Source organism: Amphiura filiformis, chromosome 5 (assembly GCF_039555335.1).
Source record: "Amphiura filiformis chromosome 5, Afil_fr2py, whole genome shotgun sequence".
Taxonomy (NCBI): domain Eukaryota; kingdom Metazoa; phylum Echinodermata; class Ophiuroidea; order Amphilepidida; family Amphiuridae; genus Amphiura; species Amphiura filiformis.
This window is the reverse complement of record NC_092632.1, coordinates 8,835,311-8,847,523: the sequence shown is the minus strand read 5'-3', so window position 1 is coordinate 8,847,523 and position 12,213 is coordinate 8,835,311. Positions and strand designations below refer to the sequence as shown.

At 36.6% G+C, this 12,213-nt stretch overlaps 1 protein-coding gene across 1 annotated transcript in view; it reads left to right on the top strand.

The window, feature by feature from the left end:
* The window catches only part of LOC140151773 (uncharacterized), a 30,561-nt gene that overhangs the window by 10,702 nt on the left and 7,646 nt on the right, over positions 1 to 12,213 (top strand). The window contains exons 4-7 of the mRNA XM_072174110.1: positions 3,011 to 3,104; positions 4,866 to 4,975; positions 7,535 to 7,948; positions 9,226 to 9,480. Coding sequence (XP_072030211.1) covers positions 3,011 to 3,104; positions 4,866 to 4,975; positions 7,535 to 7,948; positions 9,226 to 9,480 — 873 coding nt within the window. The remainder of the gene's footprint in view (positions 1 to 3,010; positions 3,105 to 4,865; positions 4,976 to 7,534; positions 7,949 to 9,225; positions 9,481 to 12,213) is intronic.

Below are 12,213 nucleotides of genomic sequence, written 5' to 3'. Positions count from 1 at the left end.
AAATTTAATTAAGTTGGTAACATAATGAAATGTATCTGAAGGATAATACAGAATTAAATGGTTATATTGCAAATCACAATCGCAATTTTCTAAATTATATATAGTAGGACAAATTTATATAAAAATATTTACACAGCAAGATTATGATTAAATAGCAATTCAATTAATGATACAAATTTAATTTGTACAAAAGTTAATTAAAGTACCAGTAACTCAGTAGATTTTGAAAGCGAAAGAGAATAATATGAAAGGGTGAAAAAAAAAAACATGTGAAGGAGAGGCCAAATAAGCCCAAAGGGCTTTAAGGCTAGTCCCACCTTAGCAAATTTGGAAGTGAAATATTAGAATAGGGAGGGGGCGAACATGACAAGACAGAACAGTACAAGACAGGACAAGACGAGACAGGGCAGGGCAGGAAAGGATCAATCAGGACAGGGATAATACAATGCAGTACCAGTCAAAAACCAAAAAAAAAAAAAAAGTTGACAATGTAGTGGATCGATTTCAAATAGGCCTATTTAAAATAAGCGCCGCGCACGCAGTACCGAGGCCTATAGCCAAAACCAACATCGGGATTTGACGGCAGTATTTGTTTAAAACATATTGAACTATTTATAAGATGAAAGAAAATGATATATGATACTTGAAAATTATATAATAGGTTTATTTTATTTAGATAAGTACTTTTTAATCAGGCGGTCCTTCAAGCTAGTTTTGGCCTCTCCCATCATCCAAGTCATCTCCATACAAAAAAAGTGTCACATTTTGTATTTCTGACAAATTTTGGTCTAGAAATATTTTATTTCATATTTTATGCAACTTTATTTTTTCTACTTATGCCAATCAAACCAAAGTCAGATCTTGAACCCTGTCTTATTCACGATTGATTAAGACCAGGAAAATATAGAATTTTGATGACCATTTACTCAAAACCCCCAATGTTTGAGACTGGAGGCATTTTATAGGGAGAAAGTACATGTTATGCCTAATTTCCTATAGCCCCTGTGGCCATATAGTGTTGCCCCATTGCCCCATCTCTGTTTTACTCGGCCGCAAAGCTAAGTACATCCAGGCAGTACGCGATTTATTTTAATGCATGTCAGTCTTCGAGGACATGGGACTTGGATAACTGCAGATAGGCAAACTAGGGAACTAGGGTGGCTGATGGAATTGCCACCTGTACCTACAACCATTTAGAATAGCAAAGCAAGAGAGTGAAGGGGGCATGCAGACGAAAGCGTGCAAGAGAAAAAGGATGGAAATGAGAAGAAGCAAAGTATAGGTAGAGAGAGGTTGAAGTTGCGCTTCATGCAGTCTATATACTACCCAAGTACTACAGGGTGTCCCAAAAGTCTCAATTCCATTTTGAACCGTCATATCTTTTACAAGGATTGCCCGAGGGGAAATAAAAATACATATTTGGAAAGAGTAAGTTTTTGCAATTATTTTGATACCAAACATATTACATTTTCCTTCTCTACTTCAACATACAAGACCAATCAAAAGTACACCTCAAATGCAACATGTCAATTGTAGTAAGAAGAAACATGTGTTTCTCTTTGAGAATTCTGAAATTGAATTTTAAACTTCTCTCTTGACCTTCTTTACTTGTGAAATTTCAAGGTAAATCATTATCTTATTCTGTTGTGATATAGTTGATGATGGTAGATTGAAATCATTTCTTATATCCAATCTAACCTAACAAGGGTTATATATGCAAAGAGCGTTTTCACCCCCGGTGTCGGTCATACTGATGATGAAGCACCTAGCATATGCCTAGACTTTGGAACACTTTTAATGGAAAACAACCGATTGTTTTCCTTGGGCTTGCACTTTGCAGTTTATAAAAAGAAACAACGCTTGTATTCAATGACCTCCCTGTCTTTCCTCATCCACTGTGACTTATATTGAGAGTTATGTGTTGATAGTCCTGGTGAAGGAGTCTTGTGACAGAGCATAGACTTGATGGATGGAATATTACACAACTTTAGAAGATACAGGCTTGATTTCAGAATAAAATCAGAGCTTAAGTACACATTCTGTGGTGTTGTATAATTATCATCTTGATAGTCTGTTATTATAATATGAGAATTTTGATATTGCAGCTGAACTGAATGGGGGAAATTGGTCTCAATGTTGAGAGGAGGTATTGGATACTTGGGATCCGGACATGTACTGTAAACTTATTGTATAGTTTTGTGTGTGATATGCCCACCTGTTTCATCGTAGATTATTTATTATGTCTGTGGATTTATTATATATATCAAATTTGGTGTCAAAATAATTGCACAAGTTTTTTCTGTGAAAAGGTAGCTTCATGTTTATGGTCGGTTGCTGTATACTAGAGATATGAACGTTTAAAATGGTATCCAACGTTTTGGGACACCCTGTATAATTCTCAGGTCCAAGTGACTATTTAATACAAGTACATTTTACCCATAAAATTCCACAAAATCAAATTGGACATTGCCCACAAATGCAAATGTTATCCACGGGTCCAAAAAATATAATTGCCATAACTTTAATTTACATAATTACAAACAAGGTAAAATAATGGGCTTTTGCCTGCCATGTGGTCTTTATCATGGTGAAAAGTGGGCATTTGTAACACGGCAATCATATTTTATTATCAAGAGTCTGTATCCATTAAAGGGGCGTGGTCCAATTTTTTCATGTTCTGTTTTCTCACTTACATTGAGGCCTACCATTAAGATATATTTCCAAAGTTGTATTGCTCCAGCGGTTGTGATATGAAAAGCAAAAACATTTATGTTAATGCCCCATAGGATAGTACTTACACTTCTGGTGTGGTTAGCGCAATTCACCATGTAATGTTCACAAACAAAACATGTATCCTGCGTTAAATTTTATTGGGGTAATGAGAAAAATGTGAGCTTTCTTTTGATACCAAATTCTCAATTTTGATGAAGAAAAATGGGGGATGAGGGTCAAGAACCTCAAGAAGTTAACTTCACTGTTTTACCAATATTTTATACTTTATACTTCACAGAAAAGCTTGCCATTACTGCGTCAGACCTTACCGTATATTGAGGAAAGGATATTTCTCAATCAAGATGCCTTAAAGGAACGTGTTAACAGATCATGTAAGTTACGAGGTGAACACCATCAAGATACTGAGATCATTACTGAGTTCACTTACTTCACCTCCCCCTTTCTTGCTGAGTTTTTTGCTAGCTCCTGGTAATTGAACAAATCAAGTTCAGTATTTTTGTTTACACCTACAAATGCCCAAGTTCTCTACCCCTGGCTACCTTTCCTCTCTGCTTCACACACAGAAATCCATCTACTCTCTCCATTCAGCTGCTGGCAACTCCCTTGTCATCGTTAGAACTTGTAAGTAAGTATGCTGGGTGTGAGGGCCATATCTACCCCCCCAACTTTGAATCATCTTCGTATCAATTCTTTCAAGAATCTCCTGAAAACCCACCTCTTCCCAAATATCTAGTCTATGGTTTCTTGTTGTCTCTTCTTTGTACTTTGCTTCCTCTTCTTAGCACTTTGCATCCTATGGCAATAATAGCACTTTATAAAGCCCTTGTTTATTATTATTATTGCAACTAAAATATGTGGTTACTGAACATTTGGTTGAAGCAATGTGATATTGACCATGTGTGACATGAACATCAAGATGTCTGAAAGGAAGTTCCTGGAAACTTAAGCATTAAATATTCAAAGGCCCTCTGACTACAAACATGGAAAAATGTTGGCACACTTTGTCTTTCTTTTGGTATATCTCTGCCGCCGCTCCCCAATTCAATGTTGGACAAAGCCATGCTAGTTATTAGTTATGCTCTCTAATGCACTTGTAATTCCACATTTCGACTATGCCAGCAGTGTTTGGTCTAACTGTTCTGCAACCAATCAATATCAGCTTCAAGTACTTCACAACAGATTAGCTAGAACAATTCTCTTTGCTGATATCAGAACACCAGTAGATGATATGTTAAATTCTTTAAATTGGATTAAACTTTGTGATAGATGGTCTAATCACATGATTATTCTTACCTTTAAATGTATCAAAAATATTTGTCCTGAATATTTATGTAATCAATTTGAATTTGTTCATAATGCTCATGATCACAATACAAGGAGTCATTCTTCTAACACATTGATCGTGCCTAAATACAATTCTAATAGTGGTAAACGTACATTTATTGTAAGAGCTGCAAACTTATGGAATAACTTATCACCATCATATCGTGTAAACCTTGAAACTCTGTCTTTGCATCAATTCAAGACATGCATCATTACTTCTGCTAAATCATAATCATTTATTTTATTTTGTATGTATTTTTTAGATTTATATCGTTCATGTACTTGGGATGCATTTATTTTTTTTCATACTTATTATTGATGTTTTTGTATACATTTTAAATATCATGTTATTTTGTAAATATTCTGTAATAATGTTGTAAATATTTATATTGTATGAGGGCCTGCTTGGAAAGCAGTGCTTGCCACTGAAGTAGTTTAAATCCCTCAATAAAGATTTCACAAATCAAAAATCATGTTATCAACAGGTCTGTGAGACTCTCCAACATTGAAAGATGGGGAAGGGGAGTCTGTACTTTACATATGTTGCATACATGTTTGACTCACCTCTCCAATTTGGATAGGGCACATAAACTGCAATGTATGCCCTGTCAGTTGCTCTAAATTTGAAATTGTCTTGTGGCAATGCCTTCATCTTAACTACAAACATCTTTGACTTGAGAAAAGAATGTTGACCAAAAGTTTGAACTGTTTTTGTGTTAGTATAAAACATCTTAAGGTTCAGGAAGTGTGAAAGAGATCATGGCAGTATTGTTTTTGTAATTATCATTTTTCATAATTATTGTTCCTAGGTCAAACACATGGTCTACAAAATGCCTCTACTGAAGTGATAGATCTTATATCATTTGCTGCACAAACAGAATTAAAATCACAATTTCGTGGCATAAGAGAATCATTTACGGTAAGTACTTAGATAGTTCTGGAAATACTAATTTTGCACTTTATGTGCTCTTGAGAGCAAGGGTGAAATTTAGTGTGCAATGGGCGTGTCCCAGAGCATGGCCCGTCATGCCATATGAAAGTAAGTTACACAGAAAATACTCAGTGGTAACTGTGAAAAATGAACTTATTTTCACTGCCACTGATTTTCAATGTACCGTACCCACCTTGTTTTTGGGTGAACATTTTTTCAAAATTAGGGGGTGGGACATACAAATTCAATGCATTTTGAAATCATTAATAGAGTATGACACGAGTACAAATTTATTCAAAACACATAGGCCTACAATTTTTTTTTAATCAACCATGAATGATCCTAGCATTTAGCTCTAGGTCCAGGGACACTCCAAAGCCAAAAAAATATATATATTTTTTTTAACTTTCTGAAATTTTTTAGACAATTTGTTGGTGGGACTTTACTTGAAGGTGGGACTATACTCACGTCAGTACGGTACTTGCAACAAAATGCAGTGCCAACCTGAGACAAATATACCTATAGGTATGATGAGATAGGAAGCAAACCCCATTACATTTTATACATGTCCAAGAATGTTATTAGTAGATTTAAATTTGCACAAATTCTTCTGAAATGTAAAAACCCAGTATCAGCATACAAAATTGGTTTATTTTGTAGGTCTTAACTTCTCTTCACTTATTTTGAAAAATGACATTGTACACATGTGAACTATACTCCTTTACAAATACCCTGACTAAACTCTCTCATCAAGGTTATGTGCTAAATTAAACTGAATGCTCTGGCCCAACAGACATAGCAAGTTGTATTTGCATATCAATCCTGAGTAGGAGCTTCTTTGATGAGTGGGTTATTCCTATCTCTTGAGTTATATTTGTCTCGGGTGCCAATTATCTTTTTACTAATATTTTGCCCATTTTTTGTTCCGCCTGAACTACAGTGCTAAAAAGAATTATAGTACCAGTTATGTTCACCCACTGTATATCCTAAACAAAGACAAATATGTCATAATTAGCTCGAAATTAAGACCTCATTTGTTGAAATCGTTCAAGAAATAAAGACACAACAATCCAAAAACTCAAGGAAGATGCAAATTCAAAGTTGTAGTTTGCTCAATTGCATACCATATTGATTTGTACACAAAGCATTCTCAAACAAGAGAACTAGCGCTGTGCTTCCATTGATAAGCACTGTGTGTTCAGAATGAGAATAATCACTTTTCTTTCTGTTGGGGTGTGGGTGTGTGTGTCCGTCCATCTGGAGCTGTTACTGGGGATCCGCAAGACCTACGGGGAAGCTACCATTTTCTATATTTATACGGAATTCCGCATTTTTTTCCAGATTTGCCAAAGCTTCCATATTTTTCTGTAATTTTCATATTTTTCTGTAATTTAATAAATACAAAATCTCGCAATCACCATCTGGGAAGAAAGACTATAAGGGTGCCTCCAATTGGATGATTTCGACTAACCCGGGCAGGTCATAGGTGGAAAGCCGGAATTTTTTACGGTCTCTGTATCATACCATGTGCGACTGAATGCAGTCTTCCTCTTCTGCTAAAAGACCTTGGTGTCATCATAAATAGTACCTTACAAATGAAACAACACATTCGCAATGTCTGTCGGTCTGCCTCTTATGGTGTATATAAAATTGGCAAGCTCAGGAAATACCTGGATCAGAGCTCCACCGAGCGCCTGGTTCATGCCTTCATATCCTCCCGCTTGGACTGCAACAATAGTCTCCATTATGGTTTACCATCTTGTGACATTGCACCTCTTCAACATATCCAAAATGCAGCAGCAAGACTTGTTACTCTCACCAATCGCCGTGACCACATTACACCTGTCCTCCGGAAGCTACATTGGTTAGTAGTTAAACATCGTGCACTGTTCAAGATCTTGCTGCTAACTTTCAAAACTAACATGGTCTAATGATGTCATCCAGGGCCAAATTGCCATGAATTGTTGCAGGTTTATGAAATTTTGGTAGGAACTACCACTGAGGCGATACTAAAAATGTCAAAGTCATTCGGGGTCATTCGGGTCAAATCGCCATAGATTTTTACATTTTCATGAAATTTGGTGGGAGTTACCACCTAAGTGAGACAAAATATGTCACGGTCATTTTGGGGTCATTCGGGGTCATCCAGGGCCAAATTGCCACAAATTGTTGCAGGTTTATAAAATTTGGTGGGAATTTCCACTGAGGCGAGACCCAAAATGTCAAGATCTGCCCAAGGTTCATAGGTTATCCAGCGTGCTTTTGCGCTGACCCAAGGTCAGCGCAAAAGCAGTCAGTTGCGAAAGCAGGTGAGACGGGTGGTTCGAGAATCTCCTTGTACATGTATCTATTCTTCGCAAAAGAACAAAAGATGAGTATTTTGTGCATAGGGATTGCACATTGTATAATTTGTTTGTGTCCAAGTAGTCACACACAAAATAGAAAATTTACATAAAATGTCTTGCAAATGTTTCCCAAGTCATACCACTTTTACGTTTAATGTGTATTAACCACCATAACAGTGTAACATTATTTTTCCTTCAACAGTTATTACAAACACAGCACTTTTTGCTGATGCTGGATAAAAACATTCATAGGTTATCCAGCGTGCCAAACCCCAATGAGGAGCAGAAGCAACAGCTGCAGCAGTACCTGCAGATTAAGAATAAAGTCGTCCAGGGATCACGTAACTTGGAGATGCTGCATAAAAACATTCATAGGTTATCCAGCATGCCAAACCCCAATGAGGAGCAGAAGCAGCAGCTGCAGCAGTACCTGCAGATTGAGAATAAAGTCGTCCAGGGATCACGTAACTTGCAGATGCTGCATGAAAACATTCATAGGTTATCAAGTATGGCAAACTGCAATGAGGTGCAGAAGAATCAGCTGCAGCAGTACATGCAGGATAAGAATAAAGTCATCCACAGATTACATGCACTCATCATGCACAGTAACACACAAGTAAGTGACAAACCCGTGCTTGCTTGTTTGATTTTCAAGTACATGTAGATGTGACTAGAATCAAAATACGATATTTCAAGAGACAAAAAGTTGCTGATCAAAGTTTACCAGCATCTCTCATTTTCAAAATCACCATTGTGATATGCCAATATTGGACCATGTTGTTGAGGTGCTGTTACGCTTGCTTACTAGGCCAAAAAAAGTATGTCTCAATGCTGAATGAGCTGTTTTCCTTATTTTTTTCTTCGTTTTTTTACCTGACTCGAACTCAGTCAAAATAAGCTTGAAACTTTCAAAAATTACATTCTTATATACATTATGAAATATTTTCCCAAATTTGAATTTAATTAAGCAGTTTTTCCAATAACACATTTTTGCAGATATTTTTGTATAAAATTTAATTGGCCAATTTCTCCAAGACAGAACGAGTTCCAGGTACCAGATCTCAGAAATGCACACTGCAAAACAAATGTGTGTAGTAGCGGTGAGACATAATTTTTGTTTTGTCTAATATATTTAGGGGATGACAAAAACCCTGGTTCTATGGGCCTAACAGACCCATATTTTGCATTGTGGTGATTGTTTTCTTTTACCTGTACTTTTGGTGGAAGTAGATGGATATTGACTGAAATTTAAAAAAAAATATGTTTGCAAAAATTGTCAACTTTGTCAATATTCCAGAGCTTTTTAGAGTCTTTGGAGCTTTTTTAGCCTCTTTATAAAAAAATTTAAAAAAAGAAAATCCTGACCAACTTACCCTACTTTGCAAGTCTTTCCACCCTTAGAACAAGTTTGTCTGTTTTTGTTTTTTGGTCGCCTTAGAGAAAAGTTCTCCTAAAGACTGCCCCTTTACCTGAACTGGCTTTTTTACATTAACCATTATCATTGTTGAACTGAACATGCAATCTATCCATTAGAGTAGGGCTGTCATAAAAATACTTCAGAGCATTACTTTTTACAACAAACCAACATGCACTAGTACAGTTGTTAAATAAAGCATTGTTTATCTTCATAAATTTATATATTTTATCTTTAAAAGACTGGAAATGCCATTCTGTATTTTACGACTGATTAAAAAAAAATGCTAGGATAGATTTGGAATAAGATAATTCAGGGGAGGGGATACATTTTAAAGTGAAAATAGCAGGCTACTTCAATCTTTACCAATATGTGTGGGGAAAATTTCTGCTCATCTTCATCTAACAAAATTTCTGCTCATCGATCTTGAACTTTCTGATAATGATATCTTTCCTGTGCCTTGACCCCTCACTTCACAGCTTGCTGCCGCACAGAGTGTCACATCAAATGCGTCCATTACACCAGCAACGCAGCAATCGGTAGCAGTGTCAAGACCATCAGGGGGTATGATCCTGCAACCCACCAACAAGACCAGTACCCTAATCAAACAAACTAGTGGGTCAAACAGCAATCAGCTGGTCACTACACACATTCAGCTGTCACCAACACAGCCCTCTATATCCAGAATGAGTCAACAGGCATCCCCACTAAATAAGAACATACCTGGTCTGAAGGTAGGTAGAAAACAAGCTAACCTAATTACCAGTCTTTGGCAGATTAGCATCCATATTGAACCCAATTACTTGGTCTAATTACAATTACGGCGAACCCAACTACTTGATCTAATTACCATTACGGCATGGTATTTAGATTATGCATTGACTTGGTAGAGGGCTCGACAATGCCAATGTCAAGCAAGTGCATTTAATTCATACTAAAATCCACAGTTAAGCGACAAGTGATGTTTCTTTCATTTTACCTCATTATTTCAGCTTAAAATGACTAGAAAACCTGGACAGTTGTAACTAAATATTATTTAATACATTTTGGCAAAGAATAACAAATTAAAATTGGACCAAAATCATGTGTTATTACTTATTCATTCACTCTTAGATAGTGCGAACCAATCAGAGCAATTGTTAGAAAAATCCAAACCATGCATTGATTGTGCATATTGTGCACTCCGCATACTACGCGCAGTGCTTGCACACGCATTCGCGTCGCGTAGGCTTGAGTCATTTTTGGGCGGGTTGATGCATTCATATTTGGTTTTGTTTTCTAATATTTTTAGGGATAATTTTGTTATAAAAACAACATAAATCATGTGTTTTTTTCTTCTCGTGTATATCGGGGCTCGTGCATTAGACTAAAGCCATGATTTCTCCGTGATACGGAAAAACGGACAAATTCACGGATTTCGGGGTTTGCTCACAGAAATTTGAAAATGCCACAAAATAGTGAAAAACTGTGTTAAATGTCAAACTTTTGTGTTGATTTGCAAAATAAAACAAAGAAAAATGATTATTTAGCAGTAATCCACCATTAAAAATCCATTATAGCATTAATTCTAGGCCTACGATGCAAGAGTCTGGCCATACTACAGTAAAAGGTAAGACAAAATACGCCTTTAAAGCATGTTTGTTTGAACTTTTCAGCACTTATAGTGAAAAACAGAAAATCACGGAAATCGTCCCAATTTGTAACACAGATTTTACATTTTGTAACACGGAGATATCATGGCTTTACATTAGATGCATCAACATCAGCGCGTGTGCATTATTTTGTCTAATTTATCTCCCAACAAGTAATACGCGTTCATTAACCTATAAATAAAATGTCCTTTTCAGCAGTATGAAAATATTTTGGATGTCTGATATTGTTGGGATTTTCAGTATAATTCTGTATTTGTAAGCTTTAAAATAGGTGTGTGTCTGTGTAAAAAGTGTTAATGGTCATATCTCTGTTTCAGAAATACTTATGCCAGCCAAACCTGGTAATGATATTCTTTGGGTAGGGGGACAGATGAGTGGAGAATTTGATGTCAAAGATCAATAGATTGAGTAAAGGGGAAATAACTCTCCTTTGATAAGGCAGACTTCAATGACAATCTTATTTGATCTCTGGGTAGGGGGAATCAGGTGAGTGAAGAGGTGAAAGGTCATCTAGGGGTCAATGTTAACCTACAAGGTCAAATTTTAAAATTGCTCTGATTGGGCTAAAAGTTGGCGGATATAAACCTGAGGAGGGAAACATGTTAGAAATCAATCCGTCTTTTAAGGTCAAAAATCAACTAGGGGTAAAATTTCAAAATTGCTCCGCTTGTACTGTACTTATTTTGTCGTGGTACAAAATCATAAAAAAATGCATCCGCACCTGGAGTTTAAAATTTCAGATAAAATGCATTCTTCTGTTTTGCTTTTTGAGACAGGATCTGATTTTTGTGCAAAATAGGCTAAAACCCATTCTTTTGAGTATTGAAATTCCTTGTAGATTGTTAGTTTTACCAAGGTTTGTTGTAATTTTTTTGTTGTCATGAAAATAGTAGACAGGCACCAGTCTCTGTTCGGTTCCATCTGTGGATAATGTAACAATAAATAATTACATAATGCCCTATGAAAAAAATACCAAAGTCATGTAACCCCCCCCCCCTTAGTTTTCTCAATGCCAAAAACCCATTCCTCTTCATCCACAAATCGATGCCACTGATTACATCCATTGAGCGCTGATTCCTCGACTGGTCCAATCTGTTTGAGATCTCCCTTCCAAATAATTGTTCAACGAAGCCCGGTGATTCCGATGTCAATTACAAAAGCCCCGCCCAAGTTTCAATTCAAATATGGTAGCACAAATCTATGCCGCGGGATGTGACGCAATATCGGATGGGACACTTGTCAACAACTGAGAGGTATTGAGCTCAAGTGGCACGCGTCTGATAGACCCATGGTACGCGCAATAATAAAAGGCAACCAATCGACTCGGACTTAGGCCTATTGTCCATATTGCGTATATTATCGCGTAAGGTTTGCAAATGTTTGCACATTATTTAGCTAGGAAAGCCTTTTCAAATATCCCCGCGATGCCAAGCTGCGTTGATTGGTCGGATACAATATCGTTGTTTTAGTCACTTACACAAACGTTAATGTAGTGAAAACATGGACGTGGTATATAGAAAGATTGCGTGACCCCAAATCGGTAAAAGTGAATTCCCACAAAGTACTGGGAACTGGAAGGCGTATTGCCTACAGATTGGAAGGGTCCGTGTATTGGGTTGATTTTAATGTATAGTCTACAGTACTAGTCGTTATCCATGGACCCGAGGGAGGGTCTATGAAAATGGTACCAGAAAAAGGTCAAAAATATCACATTTTTGCCCAATGAATTTAAATGTAGTTCAGGCTATTTTGTAGCTTTGACTTTAAAGTAAAGATATATATGGGACAGATCATATTTAATTGAGGTGTACTCTG